This window comes from Cetorhinus maximus, chromosome 7, assembly GCF_964194155.1.
Source record: "Cetorhinus maximus chromosome 7, sCetMax3.hap1.1, whole genome shotgun sequence".
Classification (NCBI taxonomy): domain Eukaryota; kingdom Metazoa; phylum Chordata; class Chondrichthyes; order Lamniformes; family Cetorhinidae; genus Cetorhinus; species Cetorhinus maximus.
The window spans coordinates 110,273,967-110,293,245 of NC_135885.1; the positions used below are offsets into that span (position 1 = coordinate 110,273,967).

The 19,279-nt window shown below is 44.1% G+C and overlaps 1 protein-coding gene across 2 annotated transcripts in view; it reads left to right on the top strand.

The window, feature by feature from the left end:
- uggt2 (UDP-glucose glycoprotein glucosyltransferase 2) overlaps positions 1-19,279 on the top strand; it is a 400,098-nt gene that overhangs the window by 244,609 nt on the left and 136,210 nt on the right. For both annotated transcript variants that reach the window (XM_078545909.1, XM_078545910.1), the window contains exon 23: positions 7,099-7,230. In XM_078545909.1, coding sequence (XP_078402035.1) covers positions 7,099-7,230 — 132 coding nt within the window. The remainder of the gene's footprint in view (positions 1-7,098; positions 7,231-19,279) is intronic.

Consider the following 19,279-nt stretch of genomic DNA (forward strand, 5'->3'; position numbering starts at 1 on the left):
TCCTGCACTGCTTCTCACACAAACCCTGGTCACCTGGTCAGAGCAAATTGAAATCCTGTTGTCAGGCAACTCCCTTGGTCCAGGACTCCTTTTCAGCACCATCCTGTCTTTCATGGCACACTCTGTTCCAGGACTGCAACGTTGAATCTTTCTCTCATTCTGTTCCAGCAGACATGTCCTTTAAACTGCAGCCATTGTAGTTCTAATCCACAGTCCAACAGAAAATAAATAGATATGTACTTTACAACAGTCCAACAGAAATAAAAAGATATGTTCCTTACAACTTTTACATGGATTTCTCCAACGGTGTACGTTTTCAGCTTGGCAGATGTTTGTTCCAAATTTAATTGTTGATAACCTTTATTTAAATAACTGAAAGTGTGTTCTGCTATTACAGTGGTAGAAGCACCCGTGTCTACTTCCATTTTTAATGATTTACCATTCACATGCACTGTTGAATAATGAATAAATGTCAGAATTGGTTGTATCTGGCACTTCTTTTGGTAAAAGTAGGGAAAAATTCCAAGATATTCTATAAGTATATCAATGGGAAGAGGATAACCAGGGAAAGAGTAGGGCCCATAAGGGACCAAGGGGACAATCTATGGGCGGAGCAGGAGGACATCACTGGAGTGTTGAATGAATACTTCACGCCTGTCTTCACCCAAGAGAATGAGGATGAAGGTATCGAACTCGGGTAGAGAGACTGCGAGATTCTTAAGCAAATTGATATAGGGAGTGACAAGGTATTGGAGGTGTTGGCAGGCTTAAAAGTGGTCAAATATCCAGGTCCGGATGATTTGTGTCCCAGACTGCTGAGGGAGGCAAGGGAGGAGATTGCAGGGGCTCTGACTCAAATTTTTAATTCCTCTCTGGCCACGGGGGAGGTGCCAGAGGACTGAAGAACAGCTAATGTGGTTCCGCTATTTAAGAAGGGTTGTAAAGATAGGCCAGTGAGTCTCACGTCAGTGGTAGGGAAGCTATTGGAGAAATTTCTGAAGGAGAGTATCTATCTCCACTTGGAGAGGCAAGGTTTGATCAGGGATAGTCAGCATGACTTTGTCAGAGGGAGGTCATGCCTAACAAATTTGATTGAATATTTTGAGGAGGTGATCAGGTGTGTAGATGAGGGCAGTGCAATTGATGTAGTTTATATGGATTTCAGCAAAGCCTTTGACAAAGTCCCACATGGGAGACTTTTAAAGAAGACAAAGGCACATGGGATACAGGGTAATTTGATAAGGTGGATTCAAAATTGGCTTAGTTGTAGAAGGCAGAAGGTGATGACAGAAGGATGCTTTAGTGACTGGAAGCCAGTGTCCAGTGGCATACCACAGGGATCTGTGCTCGGTCCCCTATTATTTGTCATTTATATAAACAACATAGATGACTATGTGGGGAGTAGGATTAGTAAGTTTGCAGATGACACAAAGATTGGCCGGGTGGTTAACAGTGAGGTTGAGTGTCTTGGGTTACAGGAAGATATAGACAGGATGGTCAAATGGGCAGATAAGTGGCTGATAGAATTTAACCCTGAAAAGTGTGAGGTGATACACTTTGGAAGGAGTAATTTGACAAGGAAGTATTCAATGAACGACATGACACTAGGAAGTTCTGAGGAACAGAGGGACCTTGGCGTGTGTGTCCATAGATCTCTGAAGGCGGAGGGGTGCGTTAGTGGGGTGGTGAAAAAGGCATATGGGACACTTGTCTTTATCAATCGAGGCATAGATTACAAAAGTAGGGAGGTCATGTTGGAGTTGTATAGAACCTTGGTGAGGTCACAGCTGGAGTACTATGTGCAGTTATGGTCACCACATTATAGGAAGGATATGATTGCACTGGAGGGGGTGCAGAGGAGATTCACCAGGGTGTTGCCTGGGATGAAACATTTAAGTTATGAAGAGAGGTTGGATAGACTTGGGTTGTTTTCGTTGGAGCAGGGAAGACTGAGGGGCGACCTGATCGAGATATACAAGATTATTAGGGGCATGGACAGGATGGATAGGGAGCAGCTGTTCCCCTTAGTTGAAGGATCAGTCACAAGGGTGCATAAGTTCAAGGTGAGAGGCAGGAGGTTTAGGGGGGATGTGAGGAAAAACCTTTTTACCCAGAGGGTGGTGATGGTCTGGAATGCACTGCCTGGGAGAGTGGTGGAGGCGGGTTGCCTCACATCCTTTAAAAAGTACCTGGATGAGCACTTGGCACGTCATAACATTCAAGGCTGTGGACCAAGTGCTGGTAAATGGGATTAGGTGGGTAGATCAGGTGTTTCTCACGTGTCGGTGCAGACTCGATGGGCCGAAGGGCCTTTCCTGCACTGTGATTCTGTGATTCTACACTATGGATATCATTGGACTTCATTTGTTGTTTGGAGATCTGTTTAAATCTTGCTTTGCACTGTCTCATTATGTGTCCACTTCTGTGACAAAAATAACATTCTACTTTTTTATATTGTCAATCGCTAGAAGACTGATTGTTTCCACGTCGATGAAAGTTATTTTTCGATTTAGTTGCCAAGTTGTTTTCTCTCAATTTTTGTTTAGCGGGGGGCTATTTCCCGCTTTGTGACGGAGTCCCGACTTTTTACACCACTTTCAGCTGACTGTTCCCAGCCCAGGTAGGAGAACAGCACCATTTTGCGCCCCTTGAATTGCTTGTGAATCCCTTACACCGTTTTCCATCGCCAGTGCTATTACTAACGCTTTCTTAAAATCAAGATTCACTTCAGCCAGCAATCTTCGCTGAATTGTGTCTCCCTGCACACCACATACTAAACTATCTCTTAGCATGTTATTCAGAATTTCACCAAAATCACAATATTCCGTTAGCTGTTTTAATTTCACCATGTAGTTAGCAATTGTCTCCCCTGGGTCTCTAATCCGTGAATTGAATCTGAACCCCTGCATTGTGACTGAGGCCTTGGGTTGAAAATGTCCCTTAACGAGGTCCACTAATTCACTGAAAGCCTTTGAATCTGGGGCACTGGGGGCTGTCAAACTTCGAATTAAGCTGTAGGTTTTGCTCCCACAAATACTCAGGAGAATTGCTCTCTTTTCCTCCCCCATGATTTTGTTTGCTTGAAAGAAGGACACAAGACATTCTATATATTGAGACCAATTTTCTGTGGCAGGCTCAAAGGGAATGATTCTGCCAAACTGTGCCATTTCAGATGAGCATATCTTCTTTTGTTTTTAACTATCTTAGATACTTACAATTGCTGGGCAAGGTACGGCACCAAATCTGATTTATCCTCATTGCCAGTTTGTTATAGAGTTGAACTTCGGACAACTTTTCTTAGTGGAAACATTTAACTTTATGTACAGACAGCAGCAGCAACTACACATGTGCATCAAACTCCATAACTAAAGACGAACTCCCTTGTAGAGGTTCCCCGCATTGCTAACACATTTGTTTACGCAGATCATGTGATCTTACAACACAGGATTCTTCTTAAAGATACAGCCCTACGTTTATCTGAACTATAATTACTGCAGTCCCACTCCCCCACTCTCCAGCTGATGACACATCCTGTGCATGTTGTTGTCCGGGACATACGAAGCATCCTGGAGTTACCATATGGATGTGCACTCTACGGGACTGTGGTCCAATAATTCTATTTATTAGACTAAATAAAACTGAACTGAAATAAACTAAATATTCCTTGCAGACTTATATAAAAAAGAACTCTGAAATAAAAGCCAAATACTTTGGATGCTGGAAATCTGAAATTAAAAACAGAAAATGCTGGAAAAACTCAGCAGGCCTGGCAGCGCCTGTGGAGAGAGAAACAGTTAACGTTTCAAGTCCTTCAGAGCCCTGAAGAAGAGCCATACGGACTCGAAACGTTAACTCTGTTTCTCTCTCCACAGATGCTACCAGACCTACTGAGTTTTTCCAGCATTTTCTGTTTTTTATTATTAAAAAAAGAACTCACCAGCTACCCACCAATCAGCATCTTCCTGAGTGCTGATGTCACTGTTAGGTTTTTTTTTCCCCATGAGTAACCAGGGAACCAGCTGCCGCCTGAGGCTGAACTAGACTATTTAGAACCATGGTGTCATATTTGACCTTAAGATTAAGCTACCAATCACAAGTCCACACTGTCACTATGACCACCTACTTCCACCTCCATAACATCGCCTGCTTCCAGTCTGCTGATACCCTCGTTCATGCCGTTGTTACCTTTAAATTTGACTTTTTCACTCCTAGTCACACTCTCACATTCAACCCCTCATAAACTTAAGCTCATCCATAACTCTAATGCCAGATCCTAACTCAAACCAAACCTCATCACCGTATGCTGTCTCGCCTATAATTGTTCCAGATGTAACAGCACCTCAATTTTAAAATTCTCATCTTAATTTTCAAGCCCCTCCATTGCCTCGCCCCTCCCTAGCTCCTTCAGCCCAGACTTCCTACTGCTTGGGGTAGAACTTGCAAGGTGGGGGCAAAGCGTGGCATGTGTGGAGGTTTGGGAGAATGATCTCAGGGACTTGCACCAAAATTAGGGTCAGAAATGGGGGTTAGGAGGAAGAGATGGAGGCAGTCAGCAAGAGATCAGAGGGAGAGATTGGGGGTGAGGAACTGCCCTCCCCCCACCAATTGTGGGGATTTTGCCTGAGATTGGTAGGGGGATCATGGAGAGTGTGGGGCGTTTTCTGATCACGAGTGAGTTGACAAATTTTCTTGGCTGTTCTCCTACCTGGGCTGGGAACAGTCAGCTGAAAGTGGTGTAAAAAGTCGGGACTCCGTCACAAAGCGGGAAATAGCCCCCCGCTAAACAAAAATTGAGAGAAAACAACTTGGCAACTAAATCGAAAAATAACTTTCATCGACGTGGAAACAATCAGTCTTCTAGCGATTGACAATATAAAAAAGTAGAATGTTATTTTTGTCACAGAAGTGGACACATAATGAGACAGTGCAAAGCAAGATTTAAACAGATCTCCAAACAACAAATGAAGTCCAATGATATCCATAGTGTAGAATCACAGAATCACAGTGCAGGAAAGGCCCTTCGGCCCATCGAGTCTGCACCGACACGTGAGAAACACCTGATTTCATTGGTTGGAGGTGTTGGAGGGTGCAGGGGTTAAGCCTTCCTGCTCCTCCTGACCCACAAGCAGTGCTGGGAAAGCATTTAACTTGTTTGAAGTATTTCTCATCTCCCTTTAGTGGTTGAGTTTCCCGAGGCCTGGGAAGCTCAGCCAGCCAGCACAAACCTGAAACGTAGATAATTGTTGAGCAGACAGCCTGATTAAATTGTTTAACTAAACAGCCCGCTCTTGGAGGCGAGTTGCTCACCTACCCATCCTCTCATCCTGCCTCCATTAAAACGGAAAGTTGGTGAAAGTCTGAGGCTGCCTCCCAGTTTGAGATTTTTTACATTTTAATGCCCCACCTGACCCAAATCCACCCCTTTTGTGGGTAGTGGGGAGGGATGGGAGTTATCATGCCCTGCAGCAATTCTCAGAGTTAAACAAACAACTATCATCCAAAACCAATCGAACTCATTTCCCAATTTGGTGATTTATTGATCCCCTGGCGGAAGAGGTTTTGGCATGTCTTTCTCCCATTTCTGATCAATGTTGCAATACCTTGGTTCAAGATGATTTGCTGTTCAGCTCTCTTAACAACAAAGAATTTATTATCTGCCCTAGAAGAATTTGGTACAGGGAAGACCTCTTGGCACGGTTACAATAGATCTGGAAACAACTGCGCCAGATGTGGGTTTCTACATTCATTGAAATATCTTAACCTCCAGATATAGATAGGAATTATTTTCCCCCACAGGTGTAAAAGAAGCGGACAAGAAATCATATAGATATTATCTGTTAAAGGAATACTGATTTGGAAGGTTATCTCCTCACACCCTTCTACAGATTTGTTCCACAGTTCCTCACCCAAAAGCAGCATAAAAATTCTGAAATATAAAAGTAAATTCAAAGGTGTTTTAACATTATTCCACTACGGAAATATGCTGTGGTCAGAATGATTGTCTCTCAGTCCCTTATGCCAGCACAGAGCCTTTGTACTTGTACATCATAGCCATGTCAAGTTATCAGCGAGACTGAGGTGAAGTTTTCTGACCTGTACCAAAACAGCAATATTACAAATACTATATTTATTAATATAGAGTGCATTACAAAGCACCTTTATGGAAAACATTATCCAGGGGAGGCGGTGGGGTAATCCAGAGACCTAAGGTAATTTTCTGGGGAGCCAGTTTTGAATCCTACTATGGCTGGTGGAATTTGAATTCAATAAAAATCTGGAATTAAAAGTCTAATGATGACCATGCAACCATTGTCGATTGTTGTAAAAAAACCCATCTGCTGTCCTTACCTGGTCTAACAAGTGACTCCAAACCCCCAGCAATGTGGTTGACTCCTAAATGAGTCTCTGAAAAAGGGCAATTAGTGATGGGCAATAAATGCTAGCCCGTGATGCCCCGTGAACAAATATATAAAAAATCCTAGTTAGTCTGTTTGAATTACAGCATTCCACTTGCTCTGTATACCATCATCATTTTTTTCCCCAAATCTTTTCTTTTTACATAATTAATCAGGCTTATGAAACTTTTTATAAACACTAACAAAAATGCAATGAAACACAATCAGCCTGCAAATTAAGTAATATCCAGGGGCAAATATTTTCATGGGCATTATGTTTTCCTACACACTCAGCCATATTAATATTACAACTTTTCTTGATTTATTTAAGTACTTCTACAGTGCTGAAGTGTGAACAGTATTCCAGTTACAACATATACATTCTAAATTGATGTTGTGTGGTTTGTATTGTACCATATGTCAATGATACCTTCACTGATTGAATAGTTAACAGACGTGCCTTTTTACAGCAGGGCTCAGATCATAGCAATATTTAAATTTTTAGTCCGTGTACCACCTTTCATCTTTTATTAAGTAGATTGGTCAAAGACACCTCTAATTCATTTTCAAGATTTGTATTTTATTGGCAGGCTCTATGTTTAGAGATGGTCCCAAATATATGTTTGGAAAGAGCTAGAAATTTTCTTTCCAGAAAATAGTCACTTAATTAATCAGCTAAAATGATTCATTACTGTTGCTCCAGGGAATGAATAATGATGCCTTTGAGAAGAAGTACAACACCATTGGGGTCGACTTCCTTCGCACCCATCAATTGTTCTGTCAAGATGTTCTGAAGCTGCTACCTGGTCAGGAGGCTGTTGTTAGCAATGGTCGGGTAGGTATTTGCGTGTATGCATCGCAGTTATTTATCTATCATAAATTTATACGTGTCTCAATGCAGTGGCTGATCAAAGGGGATCGAGTGATACAGATACACAAATGATTAAAAATAATGAGGCAATTTAATAGTGCCATTTAAAAAAAAAACACTTGGGTTCATTTCTAGAGTATCAAAATTGAAAGATGGAGAAGTTATGTTGAACTTGTGTAGAGCCTTGTTCAGACCACTCTTGGAATACTTTGCACAGCTATGGCCTACATATTATTTTGAATCATAGGGCAGAATTTTGCCGTTGCCGGGTGGGCTCGGTGGGGGCGGTTGGGAAGTCGACCGTTACTCGCAATCGGCATCGTGCTGCGACTACACGCTGGTGGGCCTATTAAGGCCCGCTCAGCATGAAATACGAGCAGTAGTGCTGAGCGCTGCCTGTGCGGGGGGCGGGGAGGGGGGTAGTTCGAGCCAGCCGCACGCGAGTGAGCGCTGCATAAACTCCCTGAGGCACGGAGCTGCCTCAGGGGGATGAAGAGATACATAAAAAAATAATTTTTTAAAAATGTAATAAAACATGTCCCCTCATATGACTCTGTCACATGAGCAGGGACATGCTATTAATGAAAAATTAAAGTTTTTATTTTATTTTTACTTGCTTTTGGAAACCTCATCCCGTCTGTTGGTGAGGTTTCCAAAAAAAATGCAAAGGCCGCTTGGCTTTTTTGCCTGCCTGCCAACTATTAGGTTGGACAAGCAGTGGAAAAATTACGTTAATTGATAATTAAATTTCAAAGATTTATTCACAGACACCCCCAGGCAGAAATTTCCCACTCCTGCTGCCAGCAGGTGTGTTTGGTGGCATGCGCAGACAATATGGTGAGAATGCCAAAAATCGGTTTTACGCCGTGTGAAACCAGTTTGTCATCATCTGCTCCGCCCGTCGATGGCGGACCGCGTTTCCTGCTGTCCAATGTCGGGAACTTAATTTTTATGCATTTGCATCTCATCACTGAGCCTCCATGCCAGAATCACCCCCCACATCAAATTTACCTCCCACGTTGGCGTGACTTCAGAACAGCGTGATTTACAGCTGCATTTAAAAGGCACTTGAATTTCGAAGGGAACTCAGAGGTGAGTGCACACAATCTTGCACAGTGTTCACAAGGATCACCTGTAGGACATCAAGGGAGAGGTGTCATGCATTCGGTAGGGGGGCGGTGACGGGCACAGGCAAGTCTTGTTTTTCCTACCTGGTTTTCAGTGCGGTGCCGAGGCAAGGACTCCAGTGCAGGTGGGGCTGGTGGGGTCCAAAGCAGCACAGACTGATGAAAGTACACAAGCACAAGGTGGGTTGGGTGGTAGATGGTGGGGGAGGGTGAGCGAAGCAGCCAGGCACTTTGAAAAGCTTGTCAAAAGTGAGCATTCTTTCACAGCTGAGACCATTCAGCAGCAGCTCCATTGACATGCTTGGAGTTGGGCCTCTGAAGCTTTTCTGCCCACTCAAGCATTGCAAAAGCATGAAAATGCCACCAAATGCTCCAGAACTTTTCACCCCTTGGCCGCAGACTGAAAATTAATGTGCGTCTTAGAGGCTGCAAAACAATTGGACCACTGGATAAGTTGTATAATCTCCTTGCGAAAGGTGGACAAGGCGCAGTCACTGATGGAAGCACTCACCACCCCTTGCAATGTCTTTATTCAGTTTGGACCAGTATCCATCATGGTTCAAGTTAACAGCACAGCCTTGCAGTGTGGGTTAGTAGACTGTCTGCGCCTTAACTGAAGGCACAACATGCAGTCCAGTGGCTGAAGCTGCCGCCAATCAGTCACATGGAATGGGCTGAGGTAGGTGGGTCTTTGGACAGCCATGAAGCGCACTCCACACAGGCCATCCAAGTGGTGACCAGCACTCTCTGGCATGCGGGAAGAGACCTTGAAACGCAGCCAGAGCCAGAGACTTAACGAAGAGACATCCTTAGGACACCTATGCTTACCCATGCATCTCTCTCTTTGATCTCGCAGGAGGAGAACATCAGGATCATGGAGCCTGGTGATTTAGCGGTATGCCTCATGGCTTACAGGGAGCAGAGAAGAAAGAGAAGAGTGCGATGGAGGTGCCTGGCTCGCCAATGGGAGAAGCACCACCCACAAGATGAAGGTGCAGCAGGGCCTCCTGCACACTTAGCTGAAGATCCACAGCGGGCCATTGCTTGTAGGTGCCTCGTTAGACCCAGGATCTATAGACAATGCTCATCATTCCTGCAGATGACTGAGAACCAGTGTTGCCGAATACTGCACATGTCTAGGGAACTTGTCGGTCACATATGCCACCTGCTGAAGGATTTGGCACCACGGGAACATGAAGGGCATCCACCGCCAGTGGCTATGAAAGTGACTGCTCAATTTTTACGCTAGTGGCTCCTTCCAGGGCTCCACAGGTGACCTATGCAGGATATTGCAAGCCTCCATACACAAGTGCATCCAGGAGGTCACAGACACTAGCTTCACAAATCACAAAATCACAGAATTGTTATGGTGCAGAAGGAGGCCATTTGGCCCATCGTGACTGGGATCAGGGAAGCCAGGAAGCAAGAGTGCTGGGGTTTGCGGTGATCTCTGGTTTTCCACAGGTGCAGGGTGCAATTGACCACACTCATGTGGCACTTAGATCTCCGTGACACAAGCAGCCCAGTACGTCAGCTGCAAGGGCCGCTGCTCGCTGAATGTTCAGCTGGTCTGCGACCACCACGAACATCTCACAGGTCTGCACACGATTCCCAGGGAGTATCCACGACTCCTACGTCCTCAGATCCCTGACATCTTCCAGGGTCCAAAGACGCTGCAAGGTTGGCTCCTTGGGGACAAGAGCTACCCGCAGAGGACATGACTGACAATGCCCATGCGGCGGCCTCAGACTGCAGCAGAGAAACGGTATATCGAGGCTTATGCCACAACCCGGACTTTGGTGGAGCAAACGATAAGCATTTTCAAAATGAGGTTCCAGTGCCTTGACAAGTGCAGTGGAGCACTGCTGTACAGTCCACATAGGGTGTCGCGCATCATCGTAGCTTTCTGCGCACCACATATCCTGACGCTGCAACAGAGGGAGGACCTGGCAGAGGAGTAGATGGAAGAGCTGCACGCCTCCTCCAATGAAGAGGACGTCAAAGGGGATGTGGGTGATGAGGTCTTCGGAGGCGAGAATGCCAGCGACGAGGCCATCACACTGGCCAGACGAGGCAACTCTGCTCGTGAGACCCTCATAGTCGCAAGATTCATGAAGGCTCATAATGAGATACGATTTGGCCCAAGTGGACTGGAAGCAGCTCCTTGCAGATAAAACTGCGTCAGAGCAGCGGGAGGCATTCAAGGAGGAAATAGCGAGAGTACAGGGCAAATATGTTCCCGTAAAGACAAAGGGGGGGGACCAAGTCCAGAGAACCTTGGCAAAAAAAGAGAAGTTTATGGCAGATACCAAGGGCTCAATACGGCAGAGTCCCTAGAGGAGTAGAAAAAGTACAGGGGGGAAATTAAAAAGGAAATTAGGAAAGCTAAGAGAATGCATGAGAAAGCATTGGTGGGAAGAATAAAGGAAAACCCAAAGGGTTTTTTAAAAGATATAAAGAGCAAGAGAATAACTAGGGAAAGAGTAGGGCCAATTAGGGACCATAGAGGTAATCTGTGTGTGGACCCGGAAGACGTGGGTACAGTCCTCAATCAATACTTTGTGTCGGTCTTCACAATGGAAAAGGACGACGCAGGTATAGATATCAGGGTGGAGGACTGTGAAATATTAGAAGAAATTAACATAGAGAGAGAGGAGGTACTAGCGGGTTTAGCGGACTTAAAAGTGGATAAACCCGCAGGCCCGGATGAGATGTACTCCAGGCTGCTGAGAGGGACAAGGGAAGAGCTATCAGGGGCCCTGGCAGTAATTTTCAAATCCTCTCTGGCCACAGGTGAGGTGCCAGAGGACTGGAGGACTGTTAACGTTTTCCCATTATCAAAAAAGGGAGGAAGGGATAGACTAGGAAATTACAGGCCAGTCAGTCTAAGCTCAGTGGTGGGAAAGTTACTAGAAATAATTCTGAGGGATAGAATATATCTGCACTTGGAGAGAGACGGATTAATCAGGGATAGTCAGCATGGATTTGTTAAGGGAAGGTCATGTTTGACAAATTTGATTGAATTTTTGAGGAGGTAACCAGCAATGATCAGGCATTTGATGTGGCAATGATCAGGCCTTAGCAGATAAGGCCCCTCATGGCAGACTGGTCAAGAAAGTAAGAGCCCATGGGATCCAAGGCAAACTGGCATGTTGGATCCAAAATTGGCTGAGAGGCAGGAAGCAGAGGTGATGATAGAGAGATATTTCTGTGACTGGAAGTCTGTTTCCAGTGGGGTTCCACAGGGCTCAGTCCTGGGGCCCTTGCAGTTTGTGGTGTACATAAATGATTTGGACTTAACTGTTGGGGATATGATCAAGAAGTTTGCGGATGACACAAAAATTGGTAGGGTGGTAAATAGTGAGCATAGCCATAAACTGCAGGAGGATATCAATGGACTGGTCAGGTGGGCAGAGCAATGGCAAATGGAATTCAACCAGGAAAGGTGTGAGGTAATCCACTTGGGAATGGCTACAATATGAATGGTCGGACCCTGGAAAGTACTGAAGATCAGAGGGAGCTTGATGTGCATATGCACAGATCCCTGAGGTTAGCAGGGCAGGTAGATAAGGTGGTTAAGAAGCCATACGGGATACTTACATTTATTAGCCGAGGCACATACAAGAGCAGGGAGGTTATTCTGGAACGCTGTATAATGCTGGTTAGGCCACAGCTGGAGTACTGCGTGCAGTTCTGGTCAGCACATTATAGGAAGGATGTGATTGCACTGGAGAGGGTGCAGAGGAGATTTACCAGAATGTTGCCTGGGCTGGAGGGTCTGAGCTGTGAGGGAAGATTGGATAAGCTGGGGTTGTTTCCCTTGGAGCAGCGAAGGTTGAGAGGGGACCTGAGAGAGGTGTATAAAATTATGAGGGGCATAGATAGGGTGGATAGGAAGGCACTTTTTCCATCAGTAGAAGGACCAATAACCAGGGGGCATAGATTTAAGGCAAGAGGTAGAAGGCTAAGAGGGTATTGAGGAGAAAGTTTTTCACCCAGAGGGTGGTGAGAGTTTGGAACTCACTGCCTGAAAGGGTGGTTGAGTCAGAAACTCTCATAACATTTAAAAAGTATTTAGATATTTGCTTCCGTTGCCATAGCCTCCAGGGCTATGGGCCAAGCGCTGGAAAATGGGATTATTGTAGTCAGATCTTTGTTGACCGGCATGGACACAATGGGCCAAAGGGCCTGGTTCTGTGCTGTATAACTCTATGACTCTCAGGTTGTATGCAGTTTTGGTGTATAGTGTTAGTCCTAACACCCTCTCTAAACAGCAACCAGCTGTTAGTGAGTAAATAAAATGTTGATGTAGATTTCAAGTGCTGCTTGAAGAATTGCTCAGTATATACCCCATGACTATCAGCCAAGCGCTGGAAAATGGGATTAGTGCAGTCAGATCTTTGTTGACCGGCGTGGACACGATTGACCGAATGGCCTCCTTCCATTATGTAAACATCTATGAGTCTATGAGATGCAATGAGGACAGTCCTGACATCCTCACCTTGCACCTGTGAACGTTTGACTCCTATGTGGCTGATGGCAGCGCACATACCCTCAGTGCTCAGGCTCAGGTCATGGAAACACAGTGGAGGCCCTAATAGTCGCAAGATTCCATGAGGATGCTGCTGACATGCAGTGAGTATACTCCATAGATCTTCACTTTGCCTCTGTGAATGTCTGACACCTTGTGGTGATGACAGCTTGCTTGCGCTCTGTGATCAGCGTCATATCACGGAGACAGCCATGAAACTTTAAATGCACCTGATCCTTCGTCAGCCTTCAGCACCTGCACCATTCAGGAGCGCAGCATCACTGGACACAGATGCTGAAGAGATAGGCAGGCCAGCCCCATCTCAAAGGCGCTGAGAGCACACAGAGGTTGGGGGCGGGCCCGACACCCTGACGCGTGAAATGATGCGCAATGACGTTGGGCATGCGTCCCGACGTCATTGCGCATCATCTTGATATTTCGTTCAGCAGACTTGCGCCAGAGGCGGCTGTTACCCGCTGAAATATCAACGACCTATTAAGGCCATTAAGAAAGTAACTAAACTGCTTAAGAACGCTGCCCGTCCAACCTGAAAGTTGGCGGGCAGGCAAAGAGCCCAAGCAGCCTTCGCGTTTTTCAGGAAACCTCATCCACAGGCGGGATGAGTTTTCCTGAAGCTTTTATAAAATAAATAAATAAATTTTCCAAACTTCACAAACATGCCCCAGCTCATGTGACACTGTCACATGAGGGGACATGTTTAAATAAATTTTTACTTGATTTATTAAAATGTTTTATAATCTATTCAATCCTGACTCACCCTCCTCCCCCCGCCCACACAAGTAATGCTGAGCTCTACCAGCCACGCATTACGCTGGGTGGGCCTTAATTGGCCCGCACGCATAAAATGGCAGCGATTGGCTCTGCGCCCGCCACGCCCGCCACAGGAAAAATTCTCTCCAGGGAGAATGATGGAACTCTGTGACGCTTACCCACGACATTGACAAGCATCATCGAGGTGTGGGCATCACTGATGTGTCCAGTGTGTGTGAATCCAGGCCAGCACTTTGACCTGAAGTTTACACATTGCACAGGGAAGAGGCCATGGGCTGAGATACCTGCCTTTATCTTGTGCAGGAATCAATCTTTCACATTTTTCACAAACACTGCTCATCATAACAAGGAGACATTCTTGGGCATTTATTTACAATAGCGAACATCAAGTACAAGCGATTAACACCCGTGCCCAGGCTATGCAACCACCTGGGGCGGAGGGGGACGGGAAGGGAGGAGGACCTCCTCGTGAACCTGCTCCTGGGCCTGGCCAAGTTGGCCATTAATAGGTCCAGGCAGCGGGTGATTGAGGGGGTCGTCTTCCCAACTGTCTGCCCCTCTTCCACGGGGACCACTGCATAATTCAGCCATGTGTCTAGCCGGTGACTGATGCTCAGTGTGTGTTTGGATGGTTTAATTGCCTCTGTAATTATTGTGCTTGACATTTTTTGCACCACGAACAATACAATTTGATAATATGATTAATTTATTACATGGTTCCACAAGGCTGTACACTTTACTTGGGAAGTGGTACGATAGTTTCCCTAATAATGTTATTCAGAATTTGCTATGATCTTGCCTTCTAACAATTAAGTATTCTTAAAAAAGAGAATGCATAGAAATGTTCTTCGATATTAAGTTCATCAAAAAGTTAAATTATTTTCACTCTGAAAAATCATACCAGGTATTAAAAAAATACATCTTAAATGTTATCATTTTCAGACAATGACCATGTAAATCATTGGAAAATGGGACCACTATTTATAGTATATTATCTTAAATCTGCAAGTTTAAAATAAATGCTTGTAACAGCATTCCTCGATAATACAATAAAGCACAAAAAAATACAGTTTCTTTCACTCTACCTTACAATAAAAGGGAATCCAGAACACTTTTATTGACATGTAAATAGTCAAAGTATAGTAAGAGGAAGAGTGAGGCCAAGTAGGGACCAAAAAGTAGATTTATGCACTGAGGCAGGGTCATGGCTGAGGTATTAAATGAATATTTTGCATCTCTTTACCAAGGAAGAAGATGCTGTACAGATAAAAGAGGGGGTAATTCAGACATGTGAAGGGTTTAAGAGTGATGAGGAGGTATTGGATAGGCTGTTTCACTAAAAGTTGATAAAGCACCAGGACCAGATGAGATGCATCCAAGGATACAGAAGAAGTGAGAGTGGAAATTGCGGAGGCACTAGCCATAATTTTCCATCTTTCACAGCTTCAGGTGCTGCCAGAAGACTGGAGAATTGCAAATGTTACATCCATTTTTGGAAACGATAATTCAGGACAAAATTAATAATTATTTGGGAAAATATGGGTCAATTAAGAAAAGCCAGTATGGATTTGTTAAGGAAAAATCGTGGTTGCTTGAGTTTTTTGATGAGGTAACAGAGAGGATTGATGAGGGCAATGCAGTTGATGTGGTATGTATGGACTTCCAGAAGGCATTTCGTACAACAGACTTGTGATCAAATCTGTAGCTCATGGAATAAAAGGGACAATGGCGACATGGATGTGAAATTGGCTGAGCGGCAGGAAACACAGAATAGTGGTCAATTGGAGTTCCCCAGGGATTGCTGTTCGGGCCCCTGCTCTTCGTGATATACATTAATGGCCTAGACCTTGGCATTCAAACCACAATTTCAATATTTGTGGATGACACGAAACTTGGAAGTATTGTGAGTGGTGAGACAATATTCAACTTCAAAAGAACATAGACAGGCTGGTGGAATGTGTGGACAAGTGGAAGATGAAATTTAATGCAGTGAAGTGTGAAGTGATTCAATGTGGTAGGAAGAATGCAGAGAGACAATGGAAAATAAAGGGTACAATTCTAAAGAGGTTGCAGGTGCATAGGGCCTTGGGTGCATATGTACGTAAATCAATGAAGGTAGAAGGACAGGTTGAGAGAGAGGTTAATAAAGCATATGGCATTCTGGGCTTTATCATTAGGGGCTTAGGATACAAAAGCAAGAAAGTTATGTTGACACTGCATAAAACACTAATTTGACTTAAACTAGAGTATTTTGTCCAGCTCTGGGCACCACACTTTTGAAATGATGTGAAGGCATTTTTGCGAGTGCAGAAAAGATTCACAAGAATGTTTCCAGGGATGAGGAATTTCAGTTATGTAGATAGATTGGACAAGTTGAGACCATTATTTTTGGAGAAAAGAAGATTGAGAAGAGATTTGATAGAGGTATACAAAAGCATGAGGGGCCTGGACTGAGTAGATGGGAAGAAATTGTCCCCATTGGTGGAATGATTGAGAACTACAGGGCAAGGATTTAAGGTAATTGGCAAAAGAAGCAATGGTGACATCAAGAATTTTTTTTTCACTCAGTGAGTGGTTAGAATTGGGAATACACTGCCTCAGCGTGTGGTAGAGGTCGGGTCAATTGAGGATTTCGAAAAGGAATTGGATCTTTATCTGAAAGGTAAAGAATTGCAGGGCTACAGGGAAAAGGCAGAGGAACACCACTAGATGAATTATTCCTTAGGAAGGCTAGCACAGGCATGGCAGGCTGAATGGCCCCCATCTGTAATTCCATAATAATACAAACAGAATTCTAAGCTATTTGTAACTAGGATGTCATTAGTTATCTGTGGTATGTATTTTGCCAGTTCCTTGAAATAGGATGTTGATTATTTGGGATTTAGCCGCAGGGTTTACTGTTATATCCTTTGACACTTCATTTTACAAGATGTGTGAATGAAGTGGATACACTGAGGCAGAATAAGCATTACGATCTCATTAGTCAAAAATTATTCTTTGTTGGAGTCTTAATGCCAGAAATTACACTGATGACAAATCATAATGCTGATTTCTGTGTTACTGCTGCAATTGCTGCAATCTTCAGTGCATGTCTGTACTTCATTATATATCGCACACCTGAAGCAGAGATTCAAATTGTTTCCCAGAGCAAACTTACTCACTGTGTTGACCGTGCATTACATAAGTAGTGTTAGCATGTATTCTGGTTTTATTTTGTTATGATTTACACATGTTAACACATTATACATTTTACACTTTCGGTGGCACTGGCCTGCTTTTTTAGGAAGCTGAACAATGGCCCAGAAATTGCTAGAATAACAACCGTGCCCAACAATTGGACTTTTTGTCTCGCCCTTCAGATCACACCATATTTGTATCATAGTGATGTCAATGTCACATCTTAAACCTCATGATTGTTGTACTTAATGGTTTATCTCCTGAAGCGATGAAAAAAAAGATTCGAGAAAGAAACGGCACAAATGAAGAAAAAAGAAATAGGGTAATTTAGAGGCAGCATTAACTAAAGGAAAAGAAAGATTAAGAGAGAGAAAGAAATGAGAGAGAATTTGGCATGAAGAAGGATATCATGCATAGAAACATACATAGAAAATAGGTGAAGGAGTAGGCCATTTGGCCCTTCGAGCCTTGCTCCACCATTCATTATGAACATGGCTGATCATCCAACTCAATAGCCTGCTCCTGCTTTCTCCCCATATCCTTTGATCCCTTTCGTCCCAAGAGCTATACCCAACTCCTTCTTGAAAACATACAATGTTTTGGCCTCAACCATTTTCTGTGGTAGCGAATTCCACAGGCTCACCACTCTCTGGGTGAAGAAATTTCTCCTCAGTCCTAAATGGTCTACCCCATATCCTCAGACTGTGACCCCTGGTTCTGGACTCCCCCACCATCGGGAACATCCTTCCTGCATCTACCCTGTCTAGTCCTGTTAGAATTTTATAGGTTTCTATGAGATTCCCCCCTCATCTAAACTCCAGCGAATATAATCCTAACCGACTCAATCTCTCCTCATATGTCAGTCCTGCCATCCCAGGAATCAGCCTGGTAAACCTTCGCTGCACTCCCTCTATGGCAAGAACATCCTTCCTCAGATAAGAAGACCAAAACTACCATAAAACTACCACAACAAAAATACCATGACAGCAGAAGAAAGGAGAAACAAGGTGCATTGAATACTAGGAGGGGCAAACAGCAACAGAAATTGTTTAACCGACAGAGCTTGTCAATATTCAATTTTATTTCCCCAAAAACATTTTCCCTTGTTGCACAACACTTGGCAGGACTACCTAGACCAGCAGTTTCTTCTAATAAAAATATGGTTATCACTTCTTTCCATCTCAAATGCTTGATCACAAGTGATACCCAGGTTTAGTGGTTTTATATTAGAGATAGAATCATAGAAAGTTTATGACACATACTCATCGTGTATGCAGCGGCTGAAGAAAGCTAGCCACCCAGCCTAATCCCACTTTCCAGCATTTGGTCCATAGCCCTGCAGGTTATGCCACTTTAGATCTGCATCCAGGCACCTTTTCAATGAGGTAAGTTTTTCTGCCTCTAACACCCTTTCAGACTATGAGTTCCAGACCCCTACCATCCTTTGGGTGAAAAAAAGGTTTCCCCATATCCCCTTGAATCCTTCTACCAATTACTTTAAACCTATGCCCTTAGTCACTGCCCTCTCTACAAAGATAAATAGGCCCTTCCCATTCATGCTATCCAGGATCCTCACAATCTGTACATCTCAATCAAATCTCCCCTTAACCTCCTCTGTTCCAAGAGGAACGACCCAGCCTTTCCAATTATTCCTCATAGCTGCAATTTTCCAGTCCTGGCAACATCCTTGTAAATCTCCTCTGTACCCTCTTTAATGCAATTACAACCTTTCTGTAGTGAGGTGATGAGAACTGCACACATCACTCAAGTCGTGACATAACTAATGATTTATATAGTTCCAGCATAATCTCCCTGCTCTTATATTCTATGCCTCGTCTAATGAAGGAAAGGATTCCAAATGCCTTCTTAACCAACTTATCAACCTGTCCTGCTACCTTCAGGAGCCTGTGGGCATTTACTTCAAAGCTCCTCACTTCCTCTGCACCTTTCAGTATCCTCCCATTAATTGTGCATTGCTTTGCCTTGTTTGGCTTCCCCAGATGCATCACCTTACATTTCTATGCTTTGAATTCCATTTGCCACTTTTATGCCCACTTGACCAGTCCATTGTCTGAAAACTATTTCACCATTCCCCCTACATTAACGCCCAAATTGTTAATATATGCTACAAAAAGCAGGGGCCCCAGTACCAAGCCTTGCAGAAACTCACTGGAAACAGCCTTCCAGTCGCAAAAATACCCGTGAACAGCTACCCCTTGTTTCCTGCCACTGAGCCAATTTTGTGTCTAGCTTACTATGTTCCCCCCGATCCCATGGACTTTTATTTTTTTAACCATATGCCATGTGGGACCTTGTAAAAAGCCTTGCTAAAATCCATGTCAGCCACATCAACTGCACTAACCTCATCAATGCTCTTGTTACTTCC